We start from the raw sequence: 14,372 nt of genomic DNA, 5'->3' as shown, positions 1-14,372 counted from the left end.
GAACACTCCACTGGCTGGAGTCATACCTAGCACAAAGGAAGATGGTTGTGGTGGTTGAAGGTCAATCATCACAGCCCCAGGACATCGCTGCAGGAGTTCTCCAGGGCAGTGTCCTAGGCCCAACCATCTTCAGCTGCTTCATCAATGATCTTCCCTCCAAAATAAGGTCAGAAATGGGGATGTTCGCTGATGACTGCATAGTGTTCAGCGTTATTCACAACTCCTCAGATAATGAAGCAGTCCATGCCCACATGCAACAAGACCTGGACGACGTTCAGGCTTGGACTGATAACTGGCAGGTAACATTCGTGTCACAGAAGTGCCAGGCAATGACTATCTCCAACAAGCGAGAGTATAACCACCACCCCATGACATTCAATGGCATTACCATTGCTGAATCCCCCACTATCAACATCCTGGGGGGTCACCATTAACCAGAAACTTAACTGGACCAGCCACATAAATACTGTGGTAACAAGAGCAGGTCAGAGGCTAGGTATTCTGTAGCGAGTGTCTCACCTCCTGACTCCACCATCTACAAGGCACAAGTAAGGAGTGTGATGAAATATTCTTCACTTGCCTGGACGAGTGCAGCTCCAACAACATTTAAGAAGCTCTACACCATCCAGGACAAAGCAGCCCACTTGATTGGCACCCCATCCACCACCTTAAACATTCACTCCCTCCACCACTGGCATACCGTGGCTGCAGTGTGTACCATCTACAAGATGCACTGCAGCAACTCGCCAAGGCTTCTCAGCAGCACCTCCCAAACCCGCGACCTCTTCCACCTAGAAAGTCAAGGGCAGCAGGCGCATGGAAACACCACCACCTCCAAGTTCCCCCCAAGTCACACACCATCCTGACTTTAAAGTATATCGCCGATCCCTCATCATCGCTGGGTCAAAATCCTGGAACTTCCTACCTAACAGCACTGTGGGAGTACCTTCACCACACGGACTGCAGCGGTTCAAGAAGGCGGCTCACCGCCACCTTCTCAAGGGCAACTAGGGATGGTCAATAAATGCTGGCCTTGCCAGCGACACCCAGATTCCATATGCGAATAAAAAAAAACCTTGACTTTGGGCACTAGTGTTAAACTTTCCAAAGCGAGTCGACAGCATCTGTCCCGATTTTTATTCGTAATGGCTTGAATCGGGAGCCACCTACTGCCAGCCTGATGTCACAGGGTATGTGATCTAAAAGCACAGGAAAGGGGCAAGGGGTGCCCAGTTTCACTCTGGTTTCCTGGACCTGCTCAGGTCCCTTCCCCTGCACAGATCCCTGGAACATCCTCCTTACCTTTACTGAACTCGTCCATCTTGATTGGCATGATTGGGCTCTGAGGGGCGGAATCTCCACTCAGAGAGTAGCTGTGCTCTGCCTGGATGTCCGGAGTGGCTGGGTCAAGCTCCATGTCCAGCAGAGGGTTTTTTTCAGCCAGCAGTGGGTCGTCGAAGAAACTACTGAACAGCTCGTTGGAGAAGTCATCCAGGTTCTCTGAAAAATGCTGCAAGTAGACAGAGAGGAATGGTGTTACTGCACACAGCCCAACTAAACTTCAAGTAAATTCAAGTAAAGGTTACGTGGATAGACTGGAGAAGCTGACGTTATTCTCCTTAGTGCTCGGAAGGCTAAGAGGAGATTTGTTGAGGTGTTCAAAACCATGAAGAGCTTAGATAGAGTAAATAAAGAGAAATTGTTTCCAATGGCTGAATGGTTGATAATCAGAGGGCACAGATTTAAGGTGATTGGCAAAAGAACCAGAACAGACATGAGAAAAATCATTTTACACAATGATTGGTTAGGATCTGGAATGCATTGCCTGATAGGGTGGTGGATACGGATTCAATGGCAGCTTTCAAAAGGGAATTGGATAAATATTTGAGGAAGTGCATCCTCTCTCACTCCCACAGTGAATCCTCACTCACTCCGACAGTGAATCCCACTAACTCCGATGGTGAATCCTCACTCACTCCCAGTGAATCCTCACTCACTCCCAGTGAATCCTCACTCACTCCCAGTGAATCCTCACTCACTCCCAGTGACTCCTCACTCACTCCCAGTGAATCCTCACTCACTCCCAATGACTCCTCACTCACTCCCAGTGACTTCTCACTCACTCCCAGTGAATCGTCACTCACTCCCAGTGAATCCTCACTAACTCCCAGTGAATCCTCACTCACTCCCGCAGTGAATCCTCACTCACTCCCAGTGAACCCTCATTCACTCCCAGTGAATCCTCACTCACTCCCAGTGAATCCTCACTCACTCCCAGTGAATCCTCACTCACTCCCAATGACTCCTCACTCACTCCCAGTGACTCCTCACTCACTCCCGGTGAATTGTCACTCACTCCCAGTGAATCCTCACTAACTCCCAGTGAATCCTCACTCACGCCCGCAGTGAATCCTCACTCACTCCCAGTGAATCCTCACTCACTCCCAGTGAATCCTCACTCACTCCCAGTGAATCCTCATTCACTCCCAGTGAATCCTCACTCACTCCCAGTGAATCCTCACTCACTCCCAGTGAATCCTCACTCACTCCCGCAGTGAATCCTCACTCACTCCCAGTGAATCCTCACTCACTCCCAGTGAATCCTCACTCACTCCCAATGACTCCTCACTCACTCCCAGTGAATCCTCACTCACTCCCAGTGAATCCTCACTCACTCCCAGTGAATCCTCACTCACTCCCAATGACTCCTCACTCACTCCCAGTGAATCCTCACTCACTCCCAGTGAATCCTCACTCACTCCCAGTGAATCCTCACTCACTCCCAGTGAATCGTCACTCACTCCCACAGTGAATCCTCACTCATTCCCAGTGAATCCTCACTCACTCCCACAGTGAATCCTCACTCACTCCCAGTGAATCCTCATTCACTCCCAGTGAATCCTCACTCGCTCCCAGTGAATCCTCACTCACTCCCAATGACTCCTCACTCACTCCCAGTGAATCCTCACTCACTCCCAGTGAATCCTCACTCACTCCCACAGTGAATCCTCACTCACTCCCAGTGAATCCTCACTCACTCCCACAGTGAATCATCACTCACTCCCAGTGAATCCTCACTCACTCCCAGTGAATCCTCACTCACTCCCACAGTGAATCATCACTCACTCCCACAGTGAATCCTCACTCACTCCCACAGTGAATCCTCACTCACTCCCACAGTGAATCCTCACTCACTCCCAGTGAATCCTCACTCACTCCCACAGTGAATCCTCACTCACTCCCACAGTGAATCCTCACTCACTCCCAGTGAATCCTCACTCACTCCCAGTGAATCCTCACTCACTCCCAATGACACCTCACTCACTCCCAGTGAATCCTCACTCACTCCCAGTGAATCCTCACTCACTCCCAGTGAATCCTCACTCACTCCCACAGTGAATCCTCACTCACTCCCAGTGAATCCTCACTCACTCCCAGTGAATCATTACTCACTCCCATTGAATCATCACTCACTCCCACAGTGAATCATCACTCACTCCCAGTGAATCCTCACTCACTCCCACAGTGAATCATCACTCACTCCCACAGTGAATCCTCACTCACTCCCAGTGAATCCTCACTCACTCCCAGTGAATCCTCACTCACTCCCAGTGAATCATCACTCACTCCCACAGTGAATCCTCACTCACTCCCAGTGAATCCTCACTCACTCCCACAGTGAATCCTCACTCACTCCCAGTGAATCCTCACTCACTCCCAGTGAATCCTCACTCACTCCCAGTGAATCATCACTCACTCCCAGTGAATCCTCACTCACTCCCAGTGAATCATCACTCACTCCCAGTGAATCCTCACTCACTCCCACAGTGAATCCTCACTCACTCCCACAGTGAATCCTCACTCACTCCCAGTGAATCCTCACTCACTCCCACAGTGAATCATCACTCACTCCCACAGTGAATCCTCACTCACTCCCACAGTGAATCCTCACTCACTCCCAGTGAATCCTCACTCACTCCCAGTGAATCCTCACTCACTCCCACAGTGAATCCTCACTCACTCCCAGTGAATCCTCACTCACTCCCACAGTGAATCATCACTCACTCCCACAGTGAATCCTCACTCACTCCCACAGTGAATCCTCACTCACTCCCAGTGAATCCTCACTCACTCCCAGTGAATCATCACTCACTCCCAGTGAATCCTCACTCACTCCCAGTGAATCCTCACTCACTCCCACAGTGAATCCTCACTCACTCCCAGTGAATCCTCACTCACTCCCACAGTGAATCATCACTCACTCCCAGTGAATCCTCACTCACTCCCACAGTGAATCATCACTCACTCCCACAGTGAATCATCACTCACTCCCAGTGAATCCTCACTCACTCCCACAGTGAATCCTCACTCACTCCCAGTGAATCCTCACTCACTCCCACAGTGAATCATCACTCACTCCCACAGTGAATCCTCACTCACTCCCACAGTGAATCCTCACTCACTCCCAGTGAATCCTCACTCACTCCCATTGAATCAGCACTCACTCCCAGTGAATCCTCACTCACTCCCAGTGAATCCTCACTCACTCCCAGTGAATCCTCACTCACTCCCACAGTGAATCATCACTCACTCCCAGTGAATCCTCACTCACTCCCAGTGAATCCTCACTCACTCCCAGTGAATCATCACTCACTCCCAGTGAATCCTCACTCACTCCCAGTGAATCATCACTCACTCCCAGTGAATCCTCACTCACTCCCAGTGAATCCTCACTCACTCCCACAGTGAATCCTCACTCACTCCCAGTGAATCCTCACTCACTCCCACAGTGAATCCTCACTCACTCCCAGTGAATCCTCACTCACTCCCAGTGAATCATCACTCACTCCCAGTGAATCCTCACTCACTCCCAGTGAATCCTCACTCACTCCCAGTGAATCCTCACTCACTCCCAGTGAATCCTCACTCACTCCCACAATCCTCACTCACTCCCGCAGTGAATCCTCACTCACTCCCAGTGAATCCTCACTCACTCCCAGTGAATCCTCACTCACTCCCAGTGAACCCACACGCACTCCCAGTGAATCCTCACTCACTCCCAGTGAATCATCACTCACTCCCAGTGAATCCTCACTCACTCCCACAGTGAATCATCACTCACTCCCAGTGAATCCTCACTCACTCCCAGTGAATCCTCACTCACTCCCACAGTGAATCATCACTCACTCCCAGTGAATCCTCACTCACTCCCACAGTGAATCATCACTCACTCCCAGTGAATCCTCACTCACTCCCACAGTGAATCATCACTCACTCCCAGAGAATCCTCACTCACTCCCACAGTGAATCATCACTCACTCCCAGAGAATCCTCACTCACTCCCACAGTGAATCCTCACTCACTCCCAGAGAATCCTCACTCACTCCCACAGTGAATCATCACTCACTCCCAGTGAATCCTCACTCACTCCCACAGTGAATCCTCACTCACTCCCACAGTGAATCCTCACTCACTCCCAGTGAATCCTCACTCACTCCCACAGTGAATCCTCACTCACTCCCAGTGAATCCTCACTCACTCCCACAGTGAATCATCACTCACTCCCAGTGAATCCTCACTCACTCCCAATGAATCCTCTCTCATTCCCAGTGAATCCTCACTCACTCCCAGTGCATCCTCACTCACTCCCACAGTGAATCCTCACTCACTCCCAGTGAATCCTCACTCACTCCCACAGTGAATCCTCACTCACTCCCAGTGAATCATCACTCACTCCCAGTGAATCCTCACTCACTCCCAGTGAATCCTCACTCACTCCCACAGTGAATCCTCACTCACTCCCAGTGAATCCTCACTCACTCCCACAGTGAATCCTCACTCACTCCCAGTGAATCCTCACTCACTCCCACAGTGAATCCTCACTCACTCCCAGTGAATCCTCACTCACTCCCACAGTGAATCCTCACTCACTCCCAGTGAATCCTCACTCACTCCCACAGTGAATCCTCACTCACTCCCAGTGAATCCTTTCACTCCCACAGTGAATCCTCACTCACTCCCAGTGAATCCTCACTCACTCCCACAGTGAATCCTCACTCACTCCCAGTGAATCCTCACTCACTCCCAGTGAATCCTTTCACTCCCACAGTGAATCCTCACTCACTCCCAGTGAATCCTCACTCACTCCCACAGTGAATCCTCACTCACTCCCAGTGAATCCTCACTCACTCCCACAGTGAATCCTCACTCACTCCCAGTGAATCCTTTCACTCCCACAGTGAATCCTCACTCACTCCCAGTGAATCCTCACTCACTCCCACAGTGAATCCTCACTCACTCCCAGTGAATCCTTTCACTCCCACAGTGAATCCTCACTCACTCCCAGTGAATCCTCACTCACTCCCAGTGAATCCTCTCACTCCCACAGTGAATCCTCACTCACTCCCAGTGAATCCTCACTCACTCCCAGTGAATCCTCTCACTCCCACAGTGAATCCTCACTCACACCCGATGAATCCTCAGTCACTCCTATACTAAAACTCCCCTCACTCTTACATTGAAACCCTGATCAGTCCTATCATGAAATCTAGCTCTCACCCCAATTCCAGTCTCTCCAATGGTCCCTATTGTTTGGAAACAGTGACCTGCTGGGCTCAATTCTACTTGTGACAACAACTCTCTGGTAGCTGATGATAATGGCCTTTCTTCAGGTGTGAGCTTGGACTGTGAATGAGATCTCCATCTTTGGGGTTTATGGGAAGCATCCGCACATGAACACTCACTTTTTATTAGGGATGCCCAGTCAATCGTAGCCCTCTCACTTCTGCTGCACTGAGATCAATTAACTCCTCATAGAACAGGGATCAAGCCTGGACCGTACCTGCTCTGTACATCCCAGTACAGCACAACACCAGACAATGCATTCAATCACTGTATAATCAGGGAAACCCAGAACTGATCAGTGTCGGCCGTGGGTTCAAGTCCCACTCTGGAAGATCCCATGGCACTATTCAAAGAGCTGGGGAATTCTCCCTGGTATCCTGGCCAATAGTCATCCCTCAATCAATGTCACGAAAGACAGATTATCTGTCAGTGCTGTTTTGTGGGAGCTTGCTGTGTGCAAATTGGCTGCCATGTTCCCTACTTTACAACAGTGACTACATTTCAAAAAGGTACTGTGATGAAATATATTCCATTCATCACTGCCTGTTTTCTGTGTCTTGTAACTGCCTGCTTTCTGTGTCTTTTCCCTTCCCCCAGTCCTCATGTATTATGTATTGGAATGTGCTGGAACTGGTTGTGTGCAGGGCTCCGCCCATACCTGGCTCCTTTGTAATCTAACTTCAGTCGGGCATCAGCCTCCTGAAGGTAGACATCTCTCTATTTTACGTGTTATGTTCTGAGTTAATAAAAGCCTTACTTTTGTTCTGCTAACTTCGAGTCTCGGAATGATTGAGGCACATCAATTTTATTAACTCAATTTTCAACACTATGGATCAACTCCTGAAACCCGAACGTTTGGATTTGGATCAACATGCTCCGGACGCATCAGCACGCTTCGGACACTGGTTTGACTGTATGGAATTCTTCCTGGACAATTCCGCAGCCGTCAAAGACGCTACGGACACTGCGAAGATGAGACTCGGAATGCTACGGAATTGGGTAAGCCACCGGGTTTACCCCCTCATCCAAGACGCCGATACGTACCTGGCCGCCTGCAACACCTTAAAGGCGCATTACCAGCAGCCTACGAATGAGGTGTATGCTAGGCATCTACTCGCTACTCGCGCACAGCGACCTGGGGAATCGGTGGAGGAGTTCCTAAGCATCCTGAAAAAGCTTGGCAAGGACTGTAAGTGCCGAGATGTAAAAGCCGCAGTGTACACCGACGAGCTTGTTCGCGATGCCTTTATCACAGGCCTCAGCTCCACTCACATCCGGCAAAGACTGCTGGAAAAAACGGAGTTGGACCTGAAACAGGCTGCGGACACCGCGCGGTCCCTGGAGATGGCCCAGAGAAACTCGGACGCCTACTCTTCAGCCCGCGCCGCCCACGCCGCCACGTGTGCGCCGAGGGCGCCGCCATCTTGGAAGGCATCTTCCCCGCCCGGCAGCCCGACACCGGCGGGGCCCAGCTCTCCCCCCAGAAGCCCTATGACAGCCACGACGCGTCAAGGACCCAACTGCTACTTCTGCGGGCAGCCAAAGCACACCAGAAACCTGTGCCCGGCGAAAGGCACCACCTGCTTTAAGTGCGGTAAGAAGGGGCACTTCGGGAAGGTGTGCAGAGGGAACCCCGCCGGAAAACCAACCGCCGGAAAACCCGCCACCGCCGCGTGTGCGCCGTGGGAGCGGCCATCTTGGACGCCATCTTGCCCGACCTCGTGGGGTCCGCCATCTTATGAGCAGACAGCGTGGACGCCATTTTGTCTCGATCAGGGCCCTACAGTGGCATCGGTCACAGTGGACCAGACCAGGCCGCATCCGCTATCCAAATCAATGGTGGACATCGAGGTAAATGGGTGCCGGGTTAAATGCTTAATTGACAGTGGAAGCACGGAGAGTTTTATCCACCCTGAACTGGCACAACAACTCTCCCTAAAGGTGGTCCCTGCTCAGGGTACCATCTCTATGGCCGATAAAACCCAGACATCGACCATTCTGGGTTACTGCACGGTACAATTGTGCGTTAACGGAACTGTGTATGATCATTTTAAAGTATTAATCATGAAGAATCTATGTGCGAGCGTGATCTTGGGTTTGGATTTCCAGTGCAACCACCAAAGCATCACGCTCAAGTACGGTGGGTCCCAGCCGCCCCTCACAGTGTGCGGTCTGGCTACCCTGAAGGTAAAGCCGCCTTCGCTATTCGCGAACCTTACCCCTAACTGCCGGCCAATAGCGACCAAAAGCAGGAGGTACAGCTGGGAGGACAGGCGGTTTATCGCGACCGAGGTAGACAGGCTCCTGAAAGAGCGCATTATTGAACACAGCAACAGCCCGTGGCGCGCCCAAGTGGTAGTGGTAAGGGGTAGCGAGAAGAAATGGATGGTGATCGACTATAGTCAAACGATCAACAGGTACACCCTACTAGACGCCTACCCGCTACCCCGCATATCAGAAATGGTGAACCAAATCGCCCAATACCGGGTGTTCTCCACCATCGACCTCAAGTCAGCGTACCACCAGCTCCCTATCAGACCAGAGGACCGCCCGTACACCGCCTTCGAGGCGAACGGACGCCTCTACCAATTCCTCAGAGTCCCCTTTGGGGTGACGAACGGGGTCTCGGTCTTTCAGAGGGAGATGGATCGCATGGTCGATGACCACCACTTGCAGGCAACCTTCCCCTACCTCGACAACGTCACCATCTGCGGTCACAACCAGCAGGATCACGACTCGAACCTCGAGAGGTTCCTGAAAACCGCACAAAAACTCAACCTCACCTATAACGAGGACAAGTGCGTTTTCAACACCACGCGCCTCTGCATACTGGGCAGCGTGGTGGAGAATGGGGAAATTGGACCAGACCCCGACCGATTGCGCCCCCTACGGGAGCTGCCCCTGCCCAACACTCCCAAAGCCCTGAAAAGGTGCCTGGGGTTATTTTCTTACTATTCCCAATGGGTTCCCAACTACTCCGACAAAGCCCGCCCCCTCTTGAAAGCATCCTCTTTTCCGCTCTCTGCTGAGGCCCACGTCGCCTTCAAAAGCATTAAGCAGGATATTGAGCGGGCCACGCTACAGGCAGTGGACGAGAACACTCCATTTCAAGTGGAAAGTGATGCGTCCGACTTCGCCTTGGCGGCCACCCTCAACCAGGCGGGGCGGCCCGTAGCTTTCTTCTCGAGGACCCGCCAAGGCCCCGAGATCAGACACTCCTCCGTGGAAAAGGAGGCCCAAGCCATCGTGGAGGCAGTGCGCCACTGGCGCCACTACCTAGCCGGCAAACGCTTCACCCTACTTACCGACCAGCGATCGGTAGCGTTTATGTTCAACAATAAACAGAGGGGGAAGATTAAAAATGATAAGATTCTTAGGTGGCGGATCGAGCTCTCCACTTTCGAGTACGACATCATTTACCGGCCAGGGGCCCTTAACGAATCCCCTGACGCCCTCTCACGAGGGATGTGTGCCAGCGCCACCGAGGATCGGCTACAGACCCTCCACAACGACCTCTGCCACCCAGGGGTCACGCGGCTGTTCCACTTCATAAAGTCCCGTAACTTACCCTACTCGATTGAGGAAGTTCGGTCTCTGACCAGGAACTGCCGCACTTGCGCTGAGTGCAAGCCTCGGTTCTACCGCCCAGATAGAGCCCACTTAATCAAAGCTACATGGCCCTTCGAGCGGCTCAGCTTAGATTTCAAGGGCCCCCTCCCACCCATCGACCGCAATGTTTACTTCCTGAACATTGTGGACGAATACTCCCGTTTCCCATTCGCCTTCCCCTGCCCAGACATGACCAGCGCCACGGTCATTAAATGCCTCAACAGCCTGTTCTGCCTGTTCGGTATGCCGAGCTATATCCACACGGATAGGGGGGCGTCCTTCATGAGTGAAGAGCTACGCCAGTACATGCTGTCCAAGGGGATCGCCACGAGCCGTACCACCAGCTACAACCCCCGGGGTAACGGCCAGGTGGAGCGAGAGAACGGGACAGTGTGGAAAGCAGTCACTCTAGCTCTAAGGACCAAGGGCCTCCCTATCTCCCACTGGCAGGAAGTCCTCTCGGATGTGCTCCATTCGATACGGTCGCTATTGTGTACGGCCACTAATGCCACGCCTCATGAACGAATGTTTGTCTTTCCTCGGAAATCCACCTCAGGCGTATCCATGCCGTCATGGCTCTCCACCCCAGGTCCGGTACTCGTGCGAAGGCATGTGAGGGGCCACAAGACGGACCCTCTCGTGGAGCCAGTACACCTACTCCACGCCAACCCCCAATACGCATATGTCCGGCACGCCGACGGAAGGGAGGACACCGTGTCCATAAAAGACGTCGCCCCAGCCGGCATCGACAACAACCACGGCAATAGCAGCGACGACGATCACAGCAACCCTTACCCACCCACTATTCTTTCATCACCCCCGGAAGAACATCGACCAACGGCACCCCCACCAACTACCCCTTCAACAACCCCGGCGGCACCCCCGGCAGAGACCCAGGAGGCTACCGGGGACACCCAGCCGACACCCGCGGCACCACAACAGCCACGTCGGTCGCAGAGGACTATCAAACCCCCGAACAGACTAAATCTATAGAAGGGGTGAATGTGATGAAATATATTCCATTCATCACTGCCTGTTTTCTGTGTCTTGTAACTGCCTGCTTTCTGTGTCTTTTCCCTTCCCCCAGTCCTCATGTATTATGTATTGGAATGTGCTGGAACTGGTTGTGTGCAGGGCTCAGCCCATACCTGGCTCCTTTGTAATCTAACTTCAGTCGGGCATCAGCCTCCTGAAGGTAGACATCTCTCTATTTTACGTGTTATGTTCTGAGTTAATAAAAGCCTTACTTTTGTTCTGCTAACTTTGAGTCTCGGAATGATTGAGGCACATCAGGTACTTCATTGGCTGTAAAGTGCTGTGGGATGTCCTGAGGTCATGTAAGGCGCCATATAAATGCACGTCTTTCTTTTTATAAGCACTGGCTGCGTTTTGCTATGTTTAATGCAAGTCATTATTGTTCATACCACAGAGCGTGGGATTGTGGGGTTTATTGCATGTACATCCTTATTTTAAATGCTTGCTCAGCCACCGAACGAGCAACCAATAGCGTAGAGGCTGCTTGTTCGGGGAACACAGATCAGGAAATTGGGTCTGAGGGATTTTGAGAGTCGCTATCCCACCTGCGGCCATCCCGCCCGATTGGGTTTCGACCACCCACCAGTTTCTAGTCCGTCAGCGTCAGGACGTTACGGAAGAAAACAATCAAGCAATCTCAGTCCTGCCCTGCCGAGACCAGGGGGAGTGGGCAGGATCTTTCAAAATCGCTGGATCCGGCTTGACAAGGGAAATATTTACCCTCGTGTTCCTGCAGCTGAGTGGCTGAGAAGGCAGCATACGTTGAATGCTTGGATTATCCAGAGCTGACTCACCCCTGGGTGTGGAAAGGCACTTGAAGCAGGTTTGCCAGTAAGCTGTAATTCATTCGCTATTGCTAGCCTGCAACTTAAACACAGCTCCTCGCCTGCATCATTGCAGCTATACTGGATCACCTGTGAACTAGTAACCTGTATACAAACTGGTTCTGCTGCCTAACCGGGATATCCTGTATAATTATATTTTTAAAAATCTTTCAATTTATATGCATCACCTAATAGGTGAAGCAGGCGAGCACCACCACGTCACTCCAACGCACTGAAGAACATTTCACAAACTACATTTTTCTCTGCCTTCCATTTTTTCACATTTGATACAATTAAGTATCCGTGCGTCATTCTATGGGTAAATTATATACATACCTAACACAATCCAACGCACAATCTATTAAAGATTGAAGGTGAGTGAACTACACCCACATTGTACACGGTACACACCCGGTAACAGTTGGCAATGGAAAACTTGTGAATGGCCCAGGGCCATCTGTGTGTTTGTGTAGCATGCCGCAGATAATATGTAAAAGCCCCATTGACAGCTGGTAGTGTATGGCTGATTCTCAGCTACTGTACTTGTTATTATATGACAGAGGTCACCACCAAGATTGAAGAGTGGCGGAGGGGGCGGCGGGGGGGGGGGGGGAGACGCGGTAAATCAAGAAGTGGTAATTAGCTGACGCCAAGTTTGGATTTTAAAAGCCTGCAAGAGGAAGAGAAAACTCACGGAAGTGAGGAGATCGTGGCTGATGCAAACTGGGTTAGTTGTATGTCCAACAGACTGGCAGCCGAGCAGCTGATGTTGGAGCAGGAAAAGCTGTACTGATGGAGCAGTTGCTGTTTATTTATTTGTCTGGCACCTCAGCAGCCATAGAAATGGCGCACATCTCCTGTAAACATAGTGTACAGCCCCCAAATGACGTGTGTACCATACATATGTGACACAGATCAGCGTGTCAGCGTGTGTGCAGTGACCAATGAGGCATTAAAGATGCAACAAGGACAAGGCGGTGAAGAGAAAATAAAATTAAGCAGTTTGATCGCACACGTTGAAGAGACAACAGATGATTTGCAAAGTGGGTCCAAACTGGAAGAGGAAAAATGTGCGAAAGAAAGATTGTCAAAAAGAAGTCCGATAGCAGCAGAGAATGGATAGGCCTGGAGCCTATCAAGATGGATACCAATGACTAACCTCAGGTTTGAGTTAGTATCAGAAAGCATGGAAGGGGGAAAGTCCGGTCGGCCCATCATGCTGCAACTTTCCAAAGACCATGTACAGTTGTCCCAATCGTGGACTATCTCCCACCCACTTAATCTCTTGAGGGAAAGCTCTGCATAAACATTCCCTGACTCCTGAAATGATTAAGCACACTAGAATACTCATCCACCTCCTCTCTTCACTCCTAGCCTTTGCCTTAGTACTTAATTCTGAAAATAGATTCAGATTGGCTAGAAAAAATGTGTCACATCCATGAAAACAACTGAACTCATAAACTGGAGTGCATTAACCTACAGCCCTGTACATAGGAGTCTACACCACATATTTATGACACTTGGGGCTTGTCTCACAATCCTGACTCCTTCAGGACTGGACAATCCAGTCTCGCAAGTGACTGTTGTAATTGTGAAGACTGAAAAACAGACACAAAAAGTTCCGTTTTGCAAGGTTGAATTTTTAAAAAGCAAATGCAATTTATGAAACAGGGCACACTTATACATTTACAATGCGGCCCACTCACACATACACAATGAAAAATGAGCCTGTTTCATATTACTACAAGCTCAGTCAGCCTATTTCACATATGTGTACAGTCTTTTTTGAAAGCCAAATCCAGTTTTGGACTGGACACATTGGGGTAATTTTGATTTTGGCCGAGAGTGTAAAATGGGCGATGTTGATTCAGCTCCATTATAAATCTCCCCCTGATTTTCATTTCCAGTGACTTCAATAGAAATTAAAATCGGGAGAGCTGTATAACAAGCGACTGATCCGTATCGCCTGTTCAATTCAATTCAATTTCAATTTCAATTCAGTTTTATTTGTCATATATGCAGCAGACGTGTGTACTGCACAATGAAATGTTGATTTTTACGAGTCCTCCCAACTGTTTTACACTATCATCCAAAATCTAAATATCCCCCATAGTCTTTACCCAAGCCAACTGCTGCAGTGTTGATGCACTGTAATTTACCACATTTAAAGTGCACCATTTTCCATCAGAACATGGGCCCGAAACACAGGTGTGGGTGATATGTAGCTGTGAACAGTGGGCTGACATTTTTCTGAAAACAGACCTGTCACAGAAAACTTGC

At 50.5% G+C, this 14,372-nt stretch overlaps 1 protein-coding gene across 1 annotated transcript in view; it reads right to left on the bottom strand.

Moving 5' to 3' along the window:
- The window catches only part of creb3l1 (cAMP responsive element binding protein 3-like 1), a 240,548-nt gene that overhangs the window by 138,038 nt on the left and 88,138 nt on the right, over positions 1-14,372 (bottom strand). The window contains exon 2 of the mRNA XM_086007584.1: positions 1,303-1,510. Coding sequence (XP_085863710.1) covers positions 1,303-1,510 — 208 coding nt within the window. The remainder of the gene's footprint in view (positions 1-1,302; positions 1,511-14,372) is intronic.

Source organism: Somniosus microcephalus, chromosome 15 (assembly GCF_052327205.1).
Source record: "Somniosus microcephalus isolate GS21.2 chromosome 15, FLI_Smic_1.0, whole genome shotgun sequence".
NCBI lineage: Eukaryota > Metazoa > Chordata > Chondrichthyes > Squaliformes > Somniosidae > Somniosus > Somniosus microcephalus.
This window is presented reverse-complemented; position numbering and strand designations above follow the sequence as displayed.